The 15590-nt window shown below is 38.7% G+C and overlaps 1 protein-coding gene across 5 annotated transcripts; it reads right to left on the bottom strand.

Annotated features, from left to right (window-relative positions):
- Positions 1 to 218: 218 nt before the first annotated feature.
- Graf (GTPase regulator associated with FAK) lies at positions 219 to 15408 on the bottom strand. 5 transcript variants are annotated; one of them, XM_088042980.1, is made up of 13 exons: positions 15097 to 15407; positions 7111 to 7268; positions 3832 to 4002; positions 2779 to 3121; positions 2456 to 2733; positions 2072 to 2402; positions 1915 to 2020; positions 1532 to 1865; positions 1248 to 1485; positions 955 to 1102; positions 804 to 878; positions 367 to 446; positions 219 to 319 (listed from the first exon to the last, which is right to left on the bottom strand). In XM_088042980.1, the coding sequence occupies exons 1-13, from the start codon at positions 15254 to 15256 to the stop codon at positions 228 to 230; spliced, it is 2514 nt and encodes an 837-aa protein (XP_087899106.1). In that variant the 5' UTR covers positions 15257 to 15407; the 3' UTR covers positions 219 to 227. The 5 variants fall into 5 exon arrangements, with proteins under 5 accessions (XP_087899106.1, XP_087899105.1, XP_087899107.1 ...); XM_088042979.1 differs by having other exon boundaries at positions 2456 to 3121; positions 15097 to 15408; XM_088042981.1 differs by having other exon boundaries at positions 1308 to 1485; positions 2456 to 3121; positions 15097 to 15408.
- Between the last annotated feature and the right edge of the window lie 182 nt (positions 15409 to 15590).

Genomic DNA, 15590 nt, shown 5'->3' with positions numbered 1-15590 from the left:
ATACATGACACAGGTAAATGGTGTTTGATTGGGATGAAACTTCAAGTTGAGCTTTTGCGCTCTGTACTCGCTTGTCGCAGCAACATTCTGCCGCTATCCAAACTCTGCCTGTGCAAGCTCAATCGGGGATTTTCTTGTACTAAATCAGGATCGGAATTGTTTAAGTGTAAAGCTTTACAGAGGCCGTGACGCAACGACGTGGACAGTTTTGATAAAGAGCCGCTTTGTCAGGGCAAAATCTCGACGTAGTTCTCTGGTATGAGACCGGTTTTTCCATTCAGGGTCCCCTCCAACCAACCGGGCTCTTGGGAGTTTTTCACTAAAAACAAACTTTACAATAACACGAAATAAAACACAAATACTCACCGTTAGTTATGATCTGATTGGGCTCGAAAGACAGCTCCCCGTCGTGCTCCCCCAAACAAGCATATAACGTTCGCACTCTCCTGCAATCCGCAGAATAAAACTCGTTAACTCATAGTTAAAGGTTTATTTAGAAAGTTACATGCAACGATAACACAATCTATTTACATTTGGTGGATTTGGACGGACAGTGACGGCGCGTTGGATTTCTCCACGTGCCGCCCCTGTACTGTCCTACTCACCACAACATGCGATTAACACAAAATACTGGGAAACTGTTCAAGATGGCCCCCAAGATGGCGGACACGAAACGTGCACCAGACTAAAACTATCGTTTGTTTTTCCTAACAAAAACATTCTTCAAGTGTGGTCTGTGCAAAAAAAGAAACAATTAGTTCATGCAACAAACAAGCAAGAAGCCACAAAGCACAAGATCTTACCGAACCCTGGTCAAAGAAGGACTAGATCTCCCAGAAGCTGTAGTTAGATAATTAGTTTCTTTTCGGAGCTGTGTGCTGGTTGAAAAGGAGGTGTTAGTACCCAAAAGTGCACGGAAGTTCGCGATTTAAGCCCTGAGTAGCGCATACTTACACATCTCCAGGCGATCTGTAGCCTTTGGGGTAAGCTGTGTAGATGCTCGACCTCTCGCTCTTCTTCGGTGTCGTCGCGTAATTAGTACCATCGCGAGACGTGGATGAAACTGACTCGTTTGAACTGCTGGTACTGTTGGGCACTGAAACTTCAAGCACTCATCAAGCTCAATTCAAACAAAAACAAATGTTAGTAGCAGCGGCAAGCTTTAGTAAAGCGTTGCCTATTGGACAATCCGGCTCAGTCACATTCTGACCCGCCCAATCCTCCATTTAAACAAAGCGATTGCTTACTAATGCGGTTGAAAGGTCTGATGTACGTAGGACTGTGACTAGGTAAATTTGGAATATTACTTTCAGACTGAGAAGACACTGTTGGCATAAACCGTTGCATTGCTTTTTGATGCATTATAGGCTGACAATTAGGACCAATTTCACTGCGAGTCATGAAATTTGCATAGCCGCCATTCGTCGGTTCGTGCACGCTGTACATACTGGCGGAAACTGGCTCTTCATAGTACGCTTTCACCGTCTAAAACACACCATCAAACCGAGTGACTTAACTCAAGACGACTTACGCAAGTCATTGGTGGTCTGTACGGTGGAGACACGTGGTTGGAATGGTTGGAATTGTACGTGCGGGCGTAGACCATTTCAGCGTCGTAGTTCGTTTTCTTGTAGTTATTTGTTGTAGCGTTTCGAGGAGGTGGAGGTTCACTTGGAACGTTCTTATCCGGTTCACTATTAAAGATTTTCTCGTAGTTCTCGATCAGGATTTCTACGACGATGTTGTAGAATTTTAGGTCCATGATGGAGGCTACGGTTTCTTCTTCAGGCCTTAAGAGAGTAGGCCCGAAACAGACACCCAGATTGCTCACAGTCATCAGATTCTTATCAGACTTGCCGGCGACACTAAAATGAAAGTTTAGTACTGAAAATCGTGTTGATCGTTCGAAATTACTTCGTGAGATGCTTCATCAGTAATTTGAGCACCTCGAAATTCGTTTTGGGTAACCTATGTATCAACGTGTGCACGTCGTGAACTCGAATTTGTCTCGTTTCATTCTCTGCGATAGATTTTATTATTTTTTTGTCGGAGAAATAGAAGATGAACTTACTGACTGCCGCTATGAACCCGTTATGGTACTTGTAAGTCATTAACGGTTCCGGAAGGTTTCTTAAGTAACTCTTCAGAGCACTCGTGATAGTCTTCGTTTCCCACTCCTGAGGATCTTCTAGTGTTATTTTTTCGCTTTTCCTTCGATCCAGGCCCATGTTTAAGAGTTTGTTGACTTTGGAAGTAACACCCACTACTCTGTATATACCTTGTTCTTCCAACCCTCTGCTCTCGAGTACTTCAATAGACTTCTTAACAAATTGTATTCCAATGTCGTCCAAAACTCTTTCTTCGGAGTTCTGGGATTTGTTGACACCAGGAATGGTATAGGTCTGAAAAAAAAAGTATTTGAATCAAATCCCAGGTTGGATCAGAGATAAATTACCGGTTCTTTGCCATCCATGATGTCCATCCAGTCCTTCCGATCTTGTTCGGAGAGTGCTTGGAACGTGAAGGCAACCCCAGGCTTGGAATCCAACTGGATGTCAAAACAGAACCTCTTTTCGATGGAGTCCGACATCCGTCGGACGCAAGATGTTAGAACCATAGTTTCCGGTTGCGACACGGATTTGGTTGTTAGCTGGTTGTACGGTAACATACTAAACTCTTTCGTTTCTTTGTCATATCTGCAAAAATGCTTGGTCCATGTGGTACCGAAAGCCTCTGCAACAAAACATGAAATCCGAGTCTCAATTTTCGCCAACTTACTTTTTTCGAGTAGGTACAAATAGCCTTCTCTCACAGATTTGGACTTCCTGACCGGTTTTTCAGAGTGTTGAACGTCGGCCATTCGTTTCCGTAACTTATTGCTGTAGTCATCAAAATTCGTCCTAGTTTTCTGAATTTTGTGCTGCAAATCGATCATGTACGGCTTGAAGTCCTTCGCAACTTCGTGTCCTTGGTGGTAAAAAGTCAAGAACCCGAACAGGAAAGTCAAAAGCGTCTCTACGAACTCAAACTTTTTCCTTTCGTGCACTTCTTGGATCAAATACACGTATTCCATGCTTGCAGTGAAGAAGTGGCGCTCGGCCATGTCTACGGACGCGTCGGCCTGCAAAACACCACAAATCACAATTGTATTTTGGTCCTTGGAGCCGCATCAATCAACACCGTCGTCAATCAAAAACCTACGCATTATCATTGTTGTTAAGCCATCGTTGTCAATTCACGAAACGGCCAAATGGAAAAACCACATGTCACTTTATTGTTTTAGCGCCGACATGGCATACAAAATTCAAAAACGTGACCTGTTACGGATGTCAATTCGCACAACTGGGTTTATCGGGGGCATTATTTAACGAAGGCGCAAACGCATATCGATATGACGTCAGTTGATCGATACGCACCCACGCAAATGACGTCATGGTTTACGAGAGAACCACCCCCGGCCGGCTTGAATGGGATGGCCGATTGATTCATGAGACGAGACGAGATAAGAGCGGGGGCGGATAACAAGTGAATCATGAGTGCATGGGAGATTAGCGTGGAGGAGGGAATCACAATGAACAATTGAAAGTTCCAAAACGGAGGAAACTCGCGGAGTTACTCTTGGGAACTTGAAATTTTTCTTTTTCAAGAACATGGCGCCGCCCCCTGGCCCCATGTCGAAATTCGTGTCGTTTGCTAATGCACATCTAAAATAACCACTTCCGTTGGGAAGTCTGCTAATTTTACATTTCTGCTCTACCGCAAGGTCACCAATTTCAGCGGCATGTTTCTTGTCGATAAGAGCACCGCCACTTGTAAAAAACCAAAACAAACCTCTTGAAGAGAATTGGGCTTTTTCGTCGTGAGATTTAAATATCTCTCTTGGCACTGACAGAATTTAGCAGTCTGCTTTTCGAACTTCTTCTTTTCGTTTTTCACACCTCCTATGTATTTCTTGCGAAAGTCTTCCAGGGGCTTCACCACGTGAGAATAGACATTCTCCAGCTGAAAAAGAAGAAAAAATGTTAAGGGAGATTCTATTTCGATACACGATCAAAGCTCAATCATCCATGACGGCTTTAATTTACATAAATAGTGCAAGAAATCGGAAAAAAAATAGGTTGCGGAACGATTGTTGACGAGAATAAGAAAAATGACTAAGCAATGAGTGTTTTTTCTTGACCTGAATTTTTCCGCGCTACTTCCCGGTGGCTTGTCGCGGTCGGTAAATGTTATTTGTTACATATTATTCTAATGCGACATCGACCTGATTGAGTAATTAGCGGGAAACTATCCAATCCAACGCTATCAGGAATGTCGGGACAATCAAAAATAAAATCTTGTACTCAATTCGTAAATGCCGTTTCGTTGTCTTCGCTAGACCGACTCTAACTTCAGTCTGAGGCTATTAAGACACGCCGCTATTAAGTCTGACAAGAAATACATGTGTACACATGCAAATTCCTCCAGTATCAAAATATGCAAAATATTCTTGCAGTCGCTACAGCTTCCAATTAAAAATCTGCATAGTGCTCTTCGATAGGAATCCCCATTTCGAGCAATATTGCGTCGTTGTCAAGTGAACGTTTCCGTTTCCTTGACATTTATGCAAAACAAATGAAATCAGGAGGTGTATGCAGAAATCGTTCAATGACACCGAAAACTTTCAATCCCGACCAAAAAACTGAACATGTTAGACTGACAGGTCCGATCACTTTCGCTCCTAAAAGCCCCGAGAGGAAAGCATCGTCGTTGTTTTTAATTAATTTTAAGATGAGTCCACAATGACGGTATTATGCAAGTTCGAAGATACGGTAGACGCTATTAGTTATTTTTTATAAAACGTCTGTGTCATTCAACTCATCGTTTACGTTTAACGAAATGCTTGTAGTAGTTTACGTCATTAATGCGCTTGCATTATTGTACCTAATCCAACATCTGGGCATCACTCAAATCGAAAATAGAATCATTTTTATTGCATTTTAGTAGCGCGGAACAGGGGTCTGTGCACTTGCATTAAAACATTCGAAATAGAAATAAATAAGGTTGGTACCCCTGTGCGTGCTATTTATAAGAAAAACGTGACGATAATCGATCAGAAAATGGGATAAGTTACCAGTCACGAGCCAATGACTCTCAATTTGCATAAATTTACAAAAAAAATATGCAACCAAGAATGTATCTCGGATCGGAGTTTTCTAAATCCGTAGAAAATAGAGAAACAATGCTCAAAAGGATTACGGTTCCTTCTGAAGTTAATGGAAGACGAGTTTCCAGATGCCTGGGGCAGGAAACGATGTGGTATTGAGTAAACATCTGCGTTTCCCCCTTGGAAAAAGATAAAAGCAGCGCGTTAATAAAACTAGAATATGTTACAGCCATCGGTGCGAAATTGCGAAGTTTGTGATAAATTTGCGTCACGACTCTTAAATTTTTATCGGTCCATTACAGGCAAATCTTAAGGTTACGCTTCAAAATGTTTGTCCTTGTTTCAGTACCGAGCCTTCCGCATTTTTTCACAAAATCGCAAATCCCCGGAAGTCGGCGATTTTTCCATCGTCCTCATTACTCGTTACGGTGACACGTGCATTGTGCAACAGAAACCGCAGAGCGCACCTAATCCATGTTATTGTAACGACTTTATTTACATTTTTTCCAATAGTTTGTGGCTTATCAAGGTTTCATTTATAAGTCATGTTTAAACAATGATAACGCAACAAAGAAAAATTATAAACATAAATATTTGACGGGATTTTCTTGCATTGCTGAACAAAACCGAAAGTTTCTCAGGAGTTTTCACTAATTGTAGGCCACACGTTAATTAAGCTCATCACAATTTCAATTAAACGTATGATTTGTTTGGGTTTAATGGCACTTTCGAGTCGTAAGCAATTATGATATTCACGGATTGTTTGCTTAGTTTGCAGGATGTTTAGCACAGGCGCACAGTCTCTTGTTAGTTCTTTTATTACGTTTGGTATTGTGTGGAAAAAACGACCAAAGGACGTTCGGTGACAATATGAATTTCCTTCAAGCTCGACAGAATTAATTTCAACCCTCGACGTTTGTTGGTGTAAAAAAACGACAATGATTTAATGATCTAGATTTTGAGCGACTCTTCGGTTTATCTCTGATAAGAAAAACTTTTGTAATTATAATCGTGTCTGAATCAAATCGTGACATCAAGTTTCAATTATGATTGCTACACAATTGAAACTTTATTCTGGTTGAACGGCGATAGACCTGCAAATTCTGATGTGATATCTGATTTTTCTTACAATAGCCGAGTTATAATTAAGCCGCAATTAAATTTAATCGGATTTCGATCACAATCTGTCTAAACCGCCACTTCAACCACTTTCAACGTGACGCATTATCGCCAATACAAACCGCCTCTTTGCGACACTTTCATAATTATATCAACACGATAATTATTACTTATCGAAATTGTCAAGGTCTTGCCGTTCCCGCACTGAAAAAGCGCAACAGGAAGCGATTAATGGCAACAGAACGCTTCGATTACCTAGAAATTAATTGGAAGTTAAAAAGACAACTCCATCGAGTGCAACCAGTTATAAAATCGCACATCTTCTGTGAATTTCGGAGCATTCAACTTTCAATATAACGGAGATACTTTCAATTATTCTAATAGTCATCAACCGCACCTTTGAATGCACTTTTGCGGAAATAATGAGTCGTGTGTGGGCCAAACACGTACTTAACACAGTTCCAGTTACGACTTAACGGCGCGGTGGTCTACTTTACCGAAATTGCTTGTTTTCGGGTAAAAATGACCTGCATAGTAGTTTTCCTCGTCAGTCTATCGATCAAGAAGACAAATCTTGTATATGCGTGATGGAATGTACAGCTCCGGTTCAATGCATTATACCCATCATCGCACCGGTCATGCTAGTTTTTACTTCTCTTCATTGCTTTTTTGATAAGGGATGTTGTTTTTAACTTCTTTAGCGACATTATGGATCGTTGCACAAGCGCATTTATCGCGAACATGCTTTCACGTTTGATGAGTAGAAAGCAGTAGTAGCAGCCGTGATATTTACATTATTAATCTGATCCACAAAGAAGTGCTTCTTTGAGCGTTATTTAACTCACCATTCGATCTCGCTCTTCTTCTATCGAGACTATGAGCTTCCCAAACTCGTTCAAACTCTTGCATATCACCTGTTCATCGTCGGTTTGAGATCCTCCAATACACTCGAAGGTGAAAACTTCCAGGCAATTCGCGAAGGACCTCTGAGCACTGCTCAACTCTGAAAAAAAACGCAGTTATCAGTGTTGTGCGAACGTGATAACGGAATGCATAGAACAAGAGGTCAACAACCCCCCAAAATGGATCGATATGAACTCATGGGGGTGAGTGCAGCAAGCTGCAGGAATTTCGCAGGATAAATCTGTTCGGCTCGCTGGGATCACACTTGAACGCTTTATTTGGTTATAGTGAAACGTTTCCCGTGTCCTACATTGTCGGTTTCTACTCTTGCATGATTCCTATTGATTTTGTGCTTTAATTCGGGAGTGAAAGTTGCGCCATAAATATTCGAGGTGTTTTGCTGGATGGGTGCAAATTTTTGAATTATTAAGACGAATGAGGTCACTGTCTAAGCTTCTGCGAAATTTAAACTTTTCAATCTACGTAATCTTTCTGAAAACCACTTTAGCTTTTACTTACAGTGATTAGATTACGAAAGAAATTAACATGACCAACCACATCTAACAAGGTCGTAAACTTTGACCTGAATGTCGTACAAAAAAAATTCTTCTTCCTCCAACAAAGCCTCTTCGCAATTCCCTCCGACAGCAGACCCAAAACAATACCTTATTTTTAGCCGTTCTAAAATATGATTATATACTCGCCGCTCACATAACACGACACGTCGCTGGCTTTAATCCACCCATTATAGTATCGAGTTTCATACAGTACGTTCCGAAAAAAAATAATAAAAATAGAGATACCAATACCGGTTCTTGGCACCACGCCTACCGACCGGAACACGCTCCCAGGAAGTAGTTATCTCGATATAAATTGCAAAACAGGTTACGATTTTTGTCAAACGATGCGTTTTTCTGTACACGACGCCATATTGCATCAGGAACAAAACAAGAACACAGGTGAACGTGTTCTGAGCAGGTGAGTCATTCGATCACCTTGAATGAAACAAACGAGAAAAAGTTAAAGATGCTGTATATGTCTTCTGTCTTTACTTTTCAGTGTTTTTTGCTTTTTGTGTACACATTTATACTTCCTTTATTTGTCGAGATAATTTACACAGTTTAGCATCGAGCGCCTGCGAAATGTTTTATTCAAAAGAGCGCGAAACTGGGTCCTTTTTTTGTTCGCTAATTGCATTATTGATATGATATTGATTTATCCGAAATAAGGTCAAATCCATTAGCTGTATCTAAGGGGATAAGGTTGTTCAATCCTTCACATGCGCACAAATTCAACAACAATGACTACAGAAAGTAGTTTTCGGCCGTAAATTGTAGAAATCCCTACAATAGACTTTCTTTCTCACGTGCCTTGTTAATTGGGGATTAATTAGTCACGTGGAGAGATAAGAGAGCGGAAATGTCATCGAAATCTCCAGATTTCAGAAAAAGCAATTAAATTCCGTCTTAAATAGGAAACTACTTTTTCCACACTTTTAACGGAGAGAATTGAAAAAGCACAGGACGTAGGCTGCACCGTTTAATTTTCTCGACGTTGTGAAATTGTATTAACAAAGAAGTGATTTGTGGACCGTTTGGCAGCATGGTTCTAATCGATTTTAATTTAAATTGCGTTACGATCGTTTGTGTAAATTAATTTGGAGGTTTTGTTAATACCAGCGAAATCCGACTTTGATTGCTTTCGAGGAAAAATAGAACACCTTTGAAGCCGCATTTGAAAGCTCCAACCATTTTCAAGCTCGAAAAAGCTCGCACAAAACCTCGTGGAGGATTTAACTTAAGAGAAATTCTAATTTTCCTTAAAATAATAAGCTGATTTTGTAGCCCGACCCCCAAAATGATAAAAATTCTTGCGCAGCTCGTGCTAAATTCCTTCGCTGTATGCAGTTCCATATGGGGCCCCCATTGTGGACTCAAGCCACGTTCGTTCCACAATTAGTCAATGACAATGTCCATAACCGATATGGAACTAGACACTGGTCGCATCTCTAATGTTATTACAGCTCCAACTGTCCGAGAGGCAAACAATGAAGTCTCATAGTCCAACCGGATTATAATCTCTGTATAATTTACAGAAGCAGACATGCCATTGGATTGCGTCACGTACGTGCTTTTCTTCGTCCCGATTGTTAGTTATTTAATTAAAGACCTTGAATTTGTACGGCGTTCAAGCACCGAAATGCAGCTTGTATGAAGAGGATTTGAAGCCCTTTTACTCAATCGATGGAACTAAATTAATCCAAGCTAGAGAAATGTGAGACCAAAGTGTGGACTAATGGATAGTTTAGCTTACTCCCCTTGTGATAAATGGCTTAACTTATCATTGTTTCATATAGGAGTCAATATTGACTGTCGGTGTTTGGAAGAATCCAAGATCACGAGTCAAGGTTGAATTTTTTCTAATTTTGGTACAACTGAGTTGATGTGGAAACCCAATTAAAAAGTTCTATCGGGTCAATTTAGCTCGACCATCACAATTATAACTGATTTAGTATCCTCCAACCCCCACAAATCGATATCAACCCTCGAAATTGTGCCAACAGTTTGCTTCAAATTAAGTATTAATTTCCCCCTGTAATTATGCGTTGACTCAAAACAATGTGTCATAATTGAGATAACACCACAATGGAGCAGTTTCGAATATCACAAAGACGATATACCATCGGAATTCTTCAATAAACAAAACCGTCTTTATCGGTTATTATACCACAATAGTGTCGAGGCTCTGCTTGGAATAATAAAGAGATTATTTTGATGTGATTCATTATAAATTTATGACAATTGGACGGGTTACACTTTTACCGAGTGAAAGTCGCATATGTCTCAAATTAAGTTAGACAACTTTTACTCGCGAATTCTTAATGACAAACGTATGGAAAAGAATAACATTTGATTGGGTTCGGAGGCGCCACTTTCTTTATCGTGAAAAGTAGATTAAGAATTGTGGGGTCAGTCCGGGGTTGAGTGACCATGTTAGATAAGTGAAAATAAAGAAGGTGCAAGCCTAATCAGAAAGTAACACAACAAGGACGGTTTTCAGTTTTCTACTTCCATTTCGAAAACCAGCTGGTCATTGGGTCTGGATTTTAAAACCATTTTGAAACGAAAATGGGAAGATCCGGTTATGCGAATTGACAAAGTCGATGTTATCTTATCGGAAGCCCCAAAGTTTTGGTCAAATTTCACAACCTTTGACTTGAACACAAACAAAATATGTAGTGTAGTGGAATTTCCAAAATATTTTTGTAACCAATCTCAACCAAACTTTGGAACGGTTTAGAATGACATAAGAATAAAAAATAATTAAGTTTCTAATAATTCGAGTAAGTTCACTGGATTACATTCCTCCGATTTGTTAGATCTCTCAAATTCTTCCGATTCTTTGAATTTTTCATGTTTTCTCGATTTTTTCGATTCATTTTCCGCAGGTTCTTCATCTACAGTATGTTCCCGGATTGAGTTCACAACAGGAAAAAAACTTTAATTTTCCCTTTATAAAAAAAAGAAAGGAATACTATTTTTTGCTTAATTTAAAATAAATAAATCTTTAGTTAAAACTTAAATATTATCAAGCTTAAAATCGAAAAAAAAAACAAAAAATAACGATAAACTTTTTTATTTTTAACTTTGCAGGAATAAAATTTTTTCCTTAGCTCAAACTAATTTCTACTGTTTTTACCTTTGTCATTTTTTTGTAAAAAGGAAAATAAACTTTTTTCGCTCTGGTGAACTCAATCCGAGGAACAAACTGTATATTCACTTTGGTTATTAAGTTTCTTTGAACTTGCAAGTATCCAAATTATTTAATATGATTGAATAAACCGAAAATCTAAAATTTCAATTTGTAAAATGAAAAACTTAAATTTTCGAGGTCCTAAATCGTCGGGTACTGTAACTTCAGACTTCTCTCTACTTTTAAGTTGTCAGATTCTTTGGGTTTAACTTTGGTAATCAACCCCTAAAAGTTTTCGTTCGATGATTTATTATATTCCTGCTCCTCGAATTCCTGATCTAAAGTAAAATTTGTAAGTCTGGAAACCTGAGATTCAGGTAAAGTGAACATTTGAGATTTCAACAAGATTTTCAGTTTCATACATATTAAAACAAATATTTTGTTTTGAGATAAAGAAAAACAATTTTTATGCTTTTAGGGTCAAGGTGAAACTCGCTCTGGTATAATCTTTGGGTTTTTCGCCCCGTTTCGGGCACCCAACTTCTCGACAGTTTCACAACAAATTAGCTCCTTTATCTTGACAAGCACCGATAAATAAAAACATCCAGCGGATAATAAAGTAAAATACGAGCAGTGTGGAATTTTTACATAATAATTTGGACGTCGTTTCCCCCATTGAGATTTTATAGCGTGTGAAGTCTAATAGAGTTCTGGAATCCATCACTCTCCATCACGTAAATCCTCTTATTTGAAACATATAAATACCAAAGCCATAAAGTTAAACGAGCGGTGATAAGAGTACCATAAATCAAGCATGTTTTTTTAATAACCTGATAATTTTGTTCCAAAAAATGAGTCACTTACACGTCTTAGAAAGCGTTGGTAACAATCGTGAAAACGTGAGAATGGCTTCAGCCATTGGATTTCCATCAAAATCGAAATTACTCAATTCCGTTAAGTCGTTATATGATAGATGTGTTTACAGAGTGTGGATATTCCGACATGAAACCGTCATACACATTGTCTTCATTGCTAAGAACCGTTGTAATAGTTGTTCCCCATTAATACGCTTTGTTCACAACATAATCGTCCTTTTGAATACGAACGACGCGCTCTTGAAGCCAATAGAAAAGAGAGACGCAAAAAGGACTAATCCTGTCGCATGTAGAGCTCTCACGTCTGTAAACACTCATCAGAGCCGTGGTCGGGTTTGATTTTCAAGCGAATTAGACCATTGTTAGGGCCAGCCCAGTTCCGGTGCGATTTTAATTTTACCAACCTACACGTTATTTTTTCACGTTTACGTTATCACCCAACGATTGACGGTTAACATGTGTTTATCGACGTCTTAAACGAAAACACCATTAGGGAATAGTATTTTACATGATTAGTGCGGGAATACAATTTTTGCAGATAAGTGCGACTCTTTCAACACGAGTGCGCCCCGCGCACGAGTGAAGGAATGTCGCACGAATCAGGCAAAATTATTCCCGCACGTCTCTTGTATAACATTTTTTGCACGAAGTTTGTAACAAATTTTCGCCATCATATATAGTTCGCATTTATTGGTATAAAAAATCAAGTCGCTGAAGTTTCCAGTTGACAGTTGTCAATTCTGTCAAGGAAAAAGTTCAAAAATAAAGATTTGTATTGATTTGTACCATGTCTTCGGAAGAAGAGTTTGAATTCGAGTGTACACCACCCGAAGTGAAAAGTGCGGCAACTGCTGCAATAAACAATTTATTGCCGACAAAATCACGCCCCAGATATGAGAGTACGTTTTCTCAGTTTGTCAAATGGTGCGAAGATAAAAAGATCAAAAATTACTCTGAAAACGTCTTGGTGGCCTATTTTGAAGAAATAGGTTCTACTAAAAAAACATTGTGGCCAATTTATAGCATGATACGATCTTGCTTGAATATTAAGAAGAATATAGATATCTCGAAATATCCAAAATTGCTTGCCCTTCTTAAAAGGAAAACGGAACAACACATTCCAAAAAAGTCACAAATACTTGAAGGAGAACATATTACAAAATTTTTGACAGAGGCCCCTAACAAAGAATATTTTTTGATGAAAGTGAGTGGTTTGTCTTTATTCAGAAATTTACATTCAAAAATTTAACATTTATATTTTAGACGATTTTGATTATGGGAATTTCTGGAGCCTGCCGCCGAGAAGAAATTTGTAAGATGATGATTGGTGATGTTATCTTTAAAGATGACATAATTTTGGTTTCTATTCCTGAAACAAAAACTAAGGTTAAACGGGAATTTGCCATAACCAAAAGGGAATGGGTCGAAATAATAAAGCAATTTGTGAAATTAAGACTACAAGTTGTGACTGACAACAGGAGACTATTTCTAACTTATCGTGCAGGAAAATGTATAAATTTACCTATTGGTATAAACACCATTGGGAAAATTCCATCATTGATCGCCAAATATCTTGAACTTCCAAACCCTCATCAATATACTGGCCATTGTTTTCGTAGGAGCAGTGCTACTTTATTAGCAAACAAGGGGCTTGACTTTCTAGCCGTTAAAAGACATGGTGGTTGGAAATCTTCCGCAGTAGCGGAGGGATATATCCAAGATTCTTTAAAAAATAAAATAGAAGTAGCAGACACTTTGACAGACACGGAACCTGTAAGATCCAATTCCAACAATTCGTACAATATTAGTAACGCCGTGAGAACTGAAAACACTGCTGGAGTTTCTGGTGTGTCGTTTGCTTCGTGCAGCAACTGCACATTCAACATAAACATCTATAATAATAAAAATTAAAAGTACTGAGTATACTTACTTGATGACCAACATCGATTACTTGAGTATTTGTAAAATAAAACGTTTCACAAAAGCTTAATTTTATTAATCGTTAAAATCATAAAACTTGTTAATGTTATTTTGAGGTTATGTTTTTACAAAAGAGCAACAATGATTAAGTTGCTAATAGATGGCGCTGATGAACTTTTTCTCAAAAAATATTAATTTTCTTGTAATTTGTTAACTTATTTAAATAAATATTAATGGAAGAGGATCCCAATGCGTGTTTCTTTAAATTTGTAGTAACCGATATTTTCTATATGGCTTCTATGGCAAAATTTTTGCGTGCATGTTCCCGCACTAGTGCTCGAAAGCCTTAGTTACCGGTGATGGTTGCTATGCGCGAAATCGTTGTTCCTGATCTATGAGTGAAAAAAAGTATTTAGAGGTTTTAATCGGCCATAAATGTTTCATGATGAGCGGTGAAGGTTCAAGGGAAACTGAGATGTGATTTATTTATTTTGCTGAATTTAGATCAATTGTGACACTCTGATTACAATTAAACACGTGTGCTTGGGCTTTCTTCATCAAAACGAGATAGAAACGTCCAATTTCTTTCAGACAAAAATTCATAATCCGCCCACTTCAGGGTCAAATTACGACAATTAACTCGACCATGTTTAACTCAATTGAAACGTCCACCGGTGAAATGACATTTATTCGAATCAAAACGACTTTTACATGCGTGGTGGTAAACTGACGTCATTGTCTTAATAAGGAAGTGCTGGAAATTCTACAAAACCCGCAAGTTCTTTTTCCAACATTTTCTTTAATTTGTGATTATTTCCTTTGATTTATTACTGAAAGTTATAAGTATAAAACCGAATGGAGGTCGTGATAACAAAACGAAATAATTATCCCACATTTCCATTGTAAAAAGTAAAAAAGTGGGACATGTATAACTGTAATAAAACCATGGTCGAAATTATAACAAACCTCTTAGGAGATGGTCGGCGCAACCGCGTAAACATAAACAATTTGTTGTGTTGGAAATCAACTAATTTCGGAGTAATCAACCTGCGGTGTAGAAGCTCATTATCAAAATGCAATTTACCAGCCCGTGTCGTAAATTTTCTCAAGACCACCCACTTTAATCGATCTCTTCAGCGATCTGATTACCAGTTCATCCACCCCCAAAATTTATCATCAAAGGGATTATTGAGTAAAAACCCCAACCACAGCGTGTTTGCACTCCAGACAAATTGATCACTGACTTTGATACATCGAAGGCGTTTATCAAAGGATCCACTTGACACTAAACGGTGATTGATAAGGTAATCGGTAATAGGGTGGCAACCCTTAAAATGTTAACCGCCAATTACACGGGGGAGTAATTTAGATTTGGGGGCCGATTGATGTAATGTGCAGTTGAGTGAAAAATTCTGCTGACACCTCAAGTGTGCTACTCACGTTTTGCCGTATTTAGAACGTCCTTAACTTCTTTGATAATCCTTTTAATTTGTTGGTTGGTTTTCTCTAGTTCGCGTTCGTGTTTATGTAGGTTTTCTCGAAAATATGGACTATCAGTCATACATTCGGTAAATTCCAAAGGAGGTAAACCCACCCCCATTATGTCTTTTGGTTTTCACACACTTTGGCACTAGATGACACAACACTACCATCAAACACCGAAATTTATAACGGCGCACGATGCAAACTCAACGCATCTCACACTTCCAAAGACATGGAATCGAATACAGGCTGGAGGAAAAAACAACCTGTGGATTTAGAAAGAGCTTTTTCGCATGCGTGGTACAATTTGAATTGGAGGGCGATTGCACATGCGCTGACAGACGACAGACGACTTTGACACCTTTGACAGAACTACAGGAATCTGTACTGCTACTAAAAAAATTGAAAATAAGCCATCAAAAGCCCTCCTTCTTCATATCTGGGCATTTGTC

This window comes from Gnatocerus cornutus, chromosome 8 (assembly GCF_029298725.1).
Source record: "Gnatocerus cornutus isolate USDA-ARS CGAHR chromosome 8, icGnaCorn1.1, whole genome shotgun sequence".
Classification (NCBI taxonomy): domain Eukaryota; kingdom Metazoa; phylum Arthropoda; class Insecta; order Coleoptera; family Tenebrionidae; genus Gnatocerus; species Gnatocerus cornutus.
This window is presented reverse-complemented; position numbering and strand designations above follow the sequence as displayed.